This window comes from Chlamydomonas reinhardtii, chromosome 7 (assembly GCF_000002595.2).
Source record: "Chlamydomonas reinhardtii strain CC-503 cw92 mt+ chromosome 7, whole genome shotgun sequence".
NCBI lineage: Eukaryota > Viridiplantae > Chlorophyta > Chlorophyceae > Chlamydomonadales > Chlamydomonadaceae > Chlamydomonas > Chlamydomonas reinhardtii.
This window is the reverse complement of record NC_057010.1, coordinates 976,844-985,004: the sequence shown is the minus strand read 5'-3', so window position 1 is coordinate 985,004 and position 8,161 is coordinate 976,844. Positions and strand designations below refer to the sequence as shown.

General features: G+C 61.1%; 2 protein-coding genes across 2 annotated transcripts; one reads left to right on the top strand and one right to left on the bottom strand.

The window, feature by feature from the left end:
- Positions 1–7: 7 nt before the first annotated feature.
- On the top strand, positions 8–2,363 carry CHLRE_07g319330v5 (uncharacterized protein). The gene is made up of 4 exons (XM_043063947.1): positions 8–384; positions 644–829; positions 1,131–1,220; positions 1,542–2,363. The coding sequence occupies exons 1-4, from the start codon at positions 167–169 to the stop codon at positions 1,645–1,647; spliced, it is 600 nt and encodes a 199-aa protein (XP_042922515.1). The 5' UTR covers positions 8–166; the 3' UTR covers positions 1,648–2,363.
- A 22-nt stretch (positions 2,364–2,385) lies between these two features.
- Positions 2,386–8,027, bottom strand: CHLRE_07g319320v5 (uncharacterized protein). Its single transcript, XM_043063946.1, has 11 exons — positions 7,296–8,027; positions 6,830–6,978; positions 5,926–6,060; positions 5,293–5,451; positions 4,963–5,034; positions 4,678–4,746; positions 4,381–4,452; positions 3,966–4,081; positions 3,346–3,652; positions 3,048–3,188; positions 2,386–2,703 (listed from the first exon to the last, which is right to left on the bottom strand). The coding sequence occupies exons 2-11, from the start codon at positions 6,941–6,943 to the stop codon at positions 2,608–2,610; spliced, it is 1,281 nt and encodes a 426-aa protein (XP_042922514.1). The 5' UTR covers positions 6,944–6,978; positions 7,296–8,027; the 3' UTR covers positions 2,386–2,607.
- Positions 8,028–8,161: the final 134 nt, after the last annotated feature.

The following is an 8,161-nucleotide window of genomic DNA, read 5'->3' as shown; positions in this document are numbered from 1 at the left end:
CTTTGCAGTGGTGCCATCACGGCTGGCGACGTCGTTTGGTGGAACCTACACGACGTTACTCGTCAATGGCAAGAGCACTTGCAGGTAAGCAGCTTGGTAAGGAGAAACGAGTGCACGTGAGGATGCCAGTCACTCTCAACCCTGCTCCTCTGCCCGGACGAGAAAAATGGATACGGGACCCTTCCCATGCCGTGTGTTTTACACATACACACAATTTCTGCCGCCTCCCGGCCGCGGCTGCAGGTACCAGGTCACTCTGTCCGCCCGCCTGCTGTTGGGCGGCGGGCGGCCGGCGGGCGGCCGCATCACAGGTCTGGCGCTGCGGCTGGCGGCGGGCGCCAATACCGAGCTGCGCTTCCCCAGCGCCAAGGCCATCTACCGCTCGTAAGTCATCACACAGTGCAGGCCCTCTTTGTGGTTGTCTATACAACCACACGCAATCCTCCATATTTCTCTCTCGCACACACGCGCGCTCTCACACAGACAAACACACACTCAACAGCGCCGCCCCACATCTTCCATGTTGGGTTTTCCACTCCCACCCCGTCCACATCCTCTCCCACATCCACAGCAACGCACAAAATTACATGCACTCCACTCTTCGCACTCCACATCACATCCTGCTGCACCATGCGCTGCACAGGCTGACGGTGTGGATGGGGGCCGCCGCCAAGAGGCCCGCTGATATGACCCGGGCCTTCGACAACAACATGGTCACCAACACCCGCAGCCTGGTGCACCTGGCGCGCCCGTTCACGCTGGAGGCCGGCGCATTCAAGACCGGCGCGAGCAGCTGGTTCTGGATCGCCTTCTCCAGCGGCGGATACACGTGCGTGCGCCCGTGCGTGATCACATGTTTGTTTGTGTGTTTGGCTTGGCGTCGCTGGTGCATAGAGGTTGGGCGCGAAATGGGAGGACGCTGTACCTTATGGGCCGCTGGGGTTCGTGGGCTTTGGGGAGTGAACACTTGGTAGCTTTCGCGCATACAGCTGTGTCCTTCACAACCTCATGCTGCTGTGCTCTTCACAGCCTCATGCGCTGTCGTGTATTAAATTTGCGGTGCATTCACGCCCTCAGCCGCCGCCGCCGCGTACGTACCGCACTAACCGCAATCCACATGTGGCATGCAGGTACACGGGCGGTGACCTGGTGGTTGAGATCGTGCTGTCAGACGTCGTGGGCGGCGCGCCCAAGCCCGTGCCCTTCGACGCCTACCCCAGGTGCGGCGTGCGACGTGCGCACCTCGATCTGGGTCGCCTGCGGATGTTGTTGTGCCATCACGAGGACGAAGGAAGTGTACTCCTCTGCGAACTTACGAGAATTACGTACCAAGCCGCACAGGCACAGTGTCTAGCTTCGCCTGGATTGCACGCGTACTGCACAAAGCCGGTGAACGAGCATGTAGGCGCCATCACACGACACACGCTACCACACACACACACACACACACACACACACACACACACACACACACACACACACCAGTCGAGCGACCCGCTGACCCGTACAACCCACGCTCCCGCCCCCGCCCCCGCCCGCAGCGGTCCGGACGCTGCCGCCGCCTACGCGCCCAACTACAAAGCCACCAGCGCCACGGGTCCAGCCAACCGTGACGTACTGGCCATGCTGCTGCCGTACACCAACTAACTAACTGGCAGCGCCAGCAGCAGTTCGCGCGCCGCCACTGGCCAGCACTGCTTGGTGGCGGTGGCTCGCCGTCACCCACAGACGCACACACGCACCTCCTTCCCACGTGCTCCCGTGAACACGTAGATGCCAATGGCTCGACTGCTTTATGCGCCTGTCGTGATTGACATTGACGGACTGGGGCGACGTCCCAGTTTGGCGAGCACCCCTTCACCAAGCTTATTAACCTAGCGCGCACGGTTTGCAATTTGTGACTCTGCACACGTATGTAGCGATAGCCCGCCGTGCGCGGGACTGCTTGCGCCTCACGGCCTGTAGCTCTAGAAGTATTGTTTTCATAGTATGGCGCCTGACTTTTGCGGCGGCGCGCTCTGGCCAGCCCTTGATTGCATGCGTTGGCAGTTTTGATTGCTCATCAGTTGCCTGTCTTAGATGCGGGAGGGTTGCAGGTGTGGGGCCAGTGTGCCGCTTCCCGCAGGCGGCTAACACGTTAGGGCTGTAATAGCACGGTGCGCGAAGCGGTGATTCATCTGGAGTTAGCTCTCTTAGTTGGCCCTGCATGGGGCTATCTATTCTTTAATAGGCTGGACTTCTTGTGCTGGGTTATGTCTATCTTGACCCAATGCTCTTTATCCCCTGTGTGGATACATAATACGTACTGGCGGCGTATAGCTGTATGGCTGGGAAACTAGCAGGTTCCATCACTCATGTATAAAGTGACTGGAGCTTTAAGCAGTAAGCAGAGGAGTTTTACAAGTAACAAACTTGCCCACCATTGTAACACGTTCTGATGGGAAGTCCAGAGCTTATCCCTTACTCCTTGTCAGCCTAGACACCACCCCCTTCGCAGCATCTCAGCACTTCAACCCCACCCTCCAGATCCAAACCCAGTCACATCCTCTACAGCCATGTCGCCATCGGATCACTCGGCCGCTCCTCCCGCCACCACCCCTCCCATTACTACTCCCGCGGCGGCGCCTGCACCTGCATACGGCTCACGGCCGCCCCACGGGCCTGCACCAACGGCCCCAGCTGATCCAGCTTGTCGTACATACCCTGTATCGTACACACCCATACATATCGGGTTTCTCAGAAGAGCGTGGCGTGGCGGGTCGGGGTGATTGGAGCAAGTTGGGTTGGGGTCGGGTCGGGGACTGGGCAGGGCAGGTCGTAAGTCGAGTGGTGCATCAGCAGGCACACGTCAGGGTGGGCCTCCCAAACCCAGCGGGGCGAAGTACACCCGGACAAAGCAGGACCAAAGCCACAATGGGGCATCAGCAGCCTGCGCGGGATCTATCCCCGTATGACACACCGCAGGTTTAAGACGACAGGCCATCCCAGCCTCAGCCCCGCTGGCCCCGCACACCGCCCCACAGCCGCCCCATCGCGCGTCCTCTCACCAGCAGTCCGCCCGTGTGCACGAACAGCACTGTGCGCCCCCGCCAGGCGCCCGGGTCGGCCCGCACCTCCCGCAGCAGCGCGTGTACGGCCTTGCCGCTGTACACTGGATCCAACACCACACCCGTGGCGGCGGCGACAGCCTGCAGCGGGGGGCCGTCGGGGCCGCGGGTCGGGGCAGGTGCCGGAGAGGCGGCGACTCGGGGTGACTTCACTTGGCATGCACACATGAACGTTTTCCTTGTGCTCTTTAACATGAGTGCTTGCATCCCCCAAACATTGCCCACCCTCCGCCCGCACCTGCACTGTGGCCAGCTCCTCCTCAGTGCTTATGGCGTAGCCTGCCCCGCGCGCCTGCACCGCACGCAGCAGCGACTGCACCGCCAGCGCCTCATCCGGCTGCTGCTGTTGCAGCAGCAGCAGCTGCCCACCGGCTGCGCCGCCCTCCGCCGATCCTTGTTGCGGCTGGGTGCGGGTTTGCGCTCCTCCCCCGGGCGAGCCAGCAGGCACCTCCAGTCCCAGGCCTTGAAAGAGGCCGTTGATGTAGTCATAGAAGTAGGAGGGCGTGTCGCACACGCCGTAGGCGTGCACGCGTGCGCCCAGGCCGCTGCGGCAGGGGAGGACGCGGAGAGGGCGGAGAGGGCAGATGGAGGGGGCAGAGGACAGAGAGGAGCAGGTGTGGAAAGGGCTGGATGGGACAGCGGCTCAGGGGCGGAAAATCATGCGGTCTTTGCTGAACGCTAGCTACTTGCCTCCAGTCCAATCGCGAGCCAGCTTGCTCATGACCCACGTCTACGTCCTTTCCTATATCGAGTGCACAACGCCGCGCTGGCAGTGCAACTTGGCTATTACATGCTTTAGTCCGCATTCCCTAACCGCGCTCCCTCTTCCCCTGAAGACCCCGCTGCCCCCGGCCCCACCTGAGATGCGACCCCAGCGCCAGTCCAGCCGTGGTCCCGCCGCTGCCGCACGCCATTGCGATGTCCGTGATGGTCTCACCCATCTCGCGAGACTGATGAATGATCTCATCGATTGCCTGCGCGAGGCCGGAATATATTACCATATGGTGTTAATGGGTTACGGATGCGCTTTATGACGGTTGACATTGATGTGATCATTGCGTATGAACTACGTGCAGCGTGCGCAGGGTACGCGTGCGCAGTCGAACTAGCTAGCACTTGTCATCACGTCGGGACAGTTCCGGCACACGACTCAGTTACTGTACACGCTTCCGTTGCGCCCAATTGCAAACCCCCTCTCCCTCTCCGCGCTCGGGGGCGTGTCCTCTGGTTTGCCCCCAGAGCGCTCCCCCACCCTTCCACCCGCCCGCCGTACCTGCAGGTACCCCCACGTGCCCAGTGCACTGGAACCGCCCACAGGAATGACGTACGGGTTCTTGCCGGCCGCCTGTGAGGCGTGTAGAGCACACAGTTTGGGCACGTTTCCAGGGTTATACACATGGGCGTCCCGCAACGGTCCCGCAACGGTCCGTTGCCTTACCTACATAGCCGGCCCCCGCCCCGTATCCCTGAATGCGAGCGGAACACTACGACACGCAACCGCATGGCTGCCTCCCCTCCTGCCCACCCACTGACTCCAGCCCCAGCCCTCGCCCGCGTCAGCTCTAGCTACCTGCAGCTCCAGTGCCAGCTGCTCTAGCAGTGCCGTACTGCCCACAGCGCCGTACTCCTCCTTGGTTACCTGCGTGTGAGACGGACAGGGAAGGAAACGTGACCGGTCGGCTGGGCTGTGCGCCACACAGTGACATGGAGCCGCAGCCGCACAGGGGCCCCGGCAAACGATTCCCAGAACACGAGTGTGCACCCCCCCTCCCCCCCCCTCCTCCTCCTCCTCCTCCTCCTCCTCCTCCTCCTCCTGTTGTCAACTCCCTTTCAGCTCCCACATCCACCCCCTCACCATGTGCAGCTGCGCGCCCGCCAGCCTCTCCACCAGCAGGTTCCCCACCAGCCCGGGGTCACTGTCCACGTCCTGTGTGCACGCATGCAACATGCAACATGCGTGTGTGTGTTGACAGCGCGCCACGAAATGGCGGCTCACTAGCAGGAGGCCACGCAGCCTATGCCGGCACATTCCCGCGTGCCGAGGCCCAAGACCAAGGCCCTGTCCACACACGACCATCCACGTACAAACCCAACCCCAACCCCGCTCATGGGTTGAACGCCTCCGACCCTTTGGGCTTCGCAAACAAGATATGAATGCCGGCATCGCTCAATCCCTAGTCCCCACCTGTCTGCTGGTGCGCAGTATGAGGTGGCAGTCCAGTCCCAGGTAGCGTGCGGCCACGGCGGTGGCGCGGGCGTGGTTGGACTGGATGCCGCCGATGGTGACGACGCAGTCGTGGCCGCCCGCCGCCGCGGCCGCCAGCAGGAACTCCAGCTTGCGCACCTGGCAGCAGGAGGAGCAGGAGGAATAGGGGGAAGAGGGGGAAGAGGAGGGGAGGAGAAGGGGAGCGGCGGCGGAGGGGACATGGAGGGGACCGGTGGAAAGGGGGAGTATGGAAGGCGACAAGACCCGACCCAGCTCGGCACACGTGCGCGGTTGCATTGTCTTCCAAGGCTCAATGGCGTTTCAAGCAGCAAGGGCCGCGAAGGCAATGCTAGGGGTCAACGGGCCCACATGTGGACATGGGGACGGTGGGGTCAGGGCTCATGCACACGGCGCGATCAGAACGGGTGAGAGAGCCCACCGATTGGCCCCGGCTCCGGACCTCTTCCCCCGTGCCAATAGACCGCATTCGCGAGCGCACTCGTGATGCACCCACACATGCATCCCCTATGCTTTTCTGCACGCGCGCGCCGCCGCCACACCGCGCCAGCCCCCCACACCTCTCCCCGACCTCCTGGGGCCCCACCCGCCCACCTTGTTGCCGCTGAGTTGCATGCCGCTGAGGTCGTCTCGCTTCACCAGCACCCTCACGCCCTCCGGAAGCCCAGGCAGCCGCCACTCGTGGATGGGTGTGGGCAACATGCCCAGACGGAAGCGGCGGCTGGGTGCCTGTGGAGTGTGGGGATGTGAGGTGCGCGTGGGTGCGGGCTTGGGCCGTGATTGGGTCGTGCATGTGCAAGTCCTTTGGCGGAGGTTGACGTGTCGCATGGGGCTGCTTAGGGGTGCCAGTTGTGTGCGGCGTGTGGTAGAGGCGATGAAGGGCTGTGGCTTTGGGCGTGTGTGGCAGGGCATGCCTGGAAGGCAGCAATTGCTGGCAGCGCCGGTTGCAACGGGTTAGGGGGTTCGCTGACGTGCTGGCGCCAATAGACAACGTCATGTACAAGTAAGGTTGTGTGCATGCAACATGGGAGACAGGTGAGGGGCAAAAGGAGTGGCGCTGTGGGCTGGCGACAGGCGTGTGTGCGTGCAATCTCCGGATAGCGCAGAAGGGAACCCATGCCCTTCAGCCTAAACTGGCCTAAAGACCGCTGGTCCGCGTCTCAGGAGCACACGCTCGGCACTGACAAGGGTGCCTATGTGTTTAGATACTCATCAGCTGCTGCAACCCGCGTTTTGCGAGGACTTCAGCTGCGTCGGCAGCGGTTTGCACGTGTGCACGTGTGCCTGGTTGACACGGTATGTGGAGATGCGGGGGTTAATAGTGCTGTCTCTGACTCTGACTCTGACTGGGTGATCTCTGACCCTGACTCTGTTTCAGGTTCAGGGTCAGGTTTAGAGTTACAGGGTACACGTGCAGCCGTCGGCAGGAAGGCAGGGCTCGGGCGTTGCGCTGCCCCAACCGCGTGTCCGCACATCGCGTTTCAACGCCCGCACGCACCAGAGGTATGCCGCTCGCCCAGTCAGGTGGCGTGTAATCTTCCAAGCTCAGGAAGTTATGGCCCATGCTTGAAGAGACCGGATTCAAAGCAGCCCGCGACTGTCGTGCGCCCATCGATGCCCCGAGCTTGTTTCTGAGTCGCTGATGGCCTGGGCAAAGTCGCATTGGATCTTCGATACTAATTACTATATGCAAACGGTCCTTCTGGGTAGCGAGGTTAGTCTTGAGCCAACATTTTGCCGGCAGGGCGGGTGTCAGGTCGGGAGGCCGAACAATCCTGCATTTGGCGAACAGTCCACTTCTGTTATTTGCACTTAACGTTTTTTTTGTGTACATGTGTGTCCAAAGGAGCTTGCAGTAAGGGGATGCCAGGACTATTTTTTGGAGCCAGCGGGGGGGGGGGCAGGAAAAGGGAGGCAGGGGAGGCAGGGGAGGGGAGATGTCCGCGGCCCCAGCCTCGCCCCACCCGCCTGCCTCGACCCAACATAACAAAGCCAGTTTGCAGTCTACGAGCCCATTTGCCAGCTGTGCTTAGGACTGTAAGGAGCAGATGGCGCAAACGCCAATGGCTTTGCACCGACGCAGCCCCCGGCTTCGAGACGCCTTGATAGAAGAGACCGGCTTCAAAGCGGCCCGGGACTGCCGTCTGCCGCACGCGGAATTGCAAAGCCATAACTGTGTGCATGTGTCGTCGCCGCCAGTGCCTAGGCCCACCACAGCGCCGAGCTTTGAGACGCCTAGTGCCCGACGTGCTTCGACACGCGACCGTGCCCTGGAATGCCACGGAGGTCCCCTGGGGGTCCCTTTTCCAAGGGTTTCGCGGGATTTCAGGTGCTATATATATTGCTGGAGCCAAGCATGTCTTCGCACAGTAAGGGCCCTTACTCTTCGGGCGTCATCGGAGATGATGCCCGCCTCACCCCCGGGGTTCTGTAGTTCCTACTAGTTACTAGTTACCTGAAATGTGCTGAAGTTAAATGAGCATGACCTATAACCTTGCTTTCTCTGCTTTAGATTGTCAAAAGGAACTGCTGTGACGCAAACTCCTCGCAGTTCCTTTAAAACTTTGCACTCATTATTATATTTTGATGCAATACTAGAATTCCACGCTATCGTGGCATAGCATAGCATGCGCGGCCAGGCTTTCTGCAGGGACCGGAGTCTCGCTTCCTGAGAACACGCAATGTGCCTGTCAATGTCGGTTAGCTAGATATTGAAACAGCTGGAATATGCGGTTGAAAGGAGCCAGCGCCGGGCTGCTGGGATGGACTTTATGGCTCTGCTGCGCGTTGGTCCGCGGCCAGCAAGCAGCCCGAGGAACAGTGGACTGCA

Coding starts and splice junctions, on each gene's coding strand:
- CHLRE_07g319330v5 (XM_043063947.1), top strand. CDS start 167: ATGGATACGGGACCCTTCCCATGCCGTGTGTTTTACACATACACACAA. Junction 830..1,130: donor TTCTCCAGCGGCGGATACAC/GTGCGTGCGCCC, acceptor TGTGGCATGCAG/GTACACGGGCGGTGACCTGG. Junction 1,221..1,541: donor CCCTTCGACGCCTACCCCAG/GTGCGGCGTGCG, acceptor CCCCGCCCGCAG/CGGTCCGGACGCTGCCGCCG.
- CHLRE_07g319320v5 (XM_043063946.1), bottom strand. CDS start 6,943: ATGGGCGCACGACAGTCGCGGGCTGCTTTGAATCCGGTCTCTTCAAGC. Junction 4,747..4,962: donor CGGGCGCGCAGCTGCACATG/GTGAGGGGGTGG, acceptor TCTCACACGCAG/GTAACCAAGGAGGAGTACGG. Junction 4,082..4,380: donor GCACGTGGGGGTACCTGCAG/GTACGGCGGGCG, acceptor GGCCTCGCGCAG/GCAATCGATGAGATCATTCA.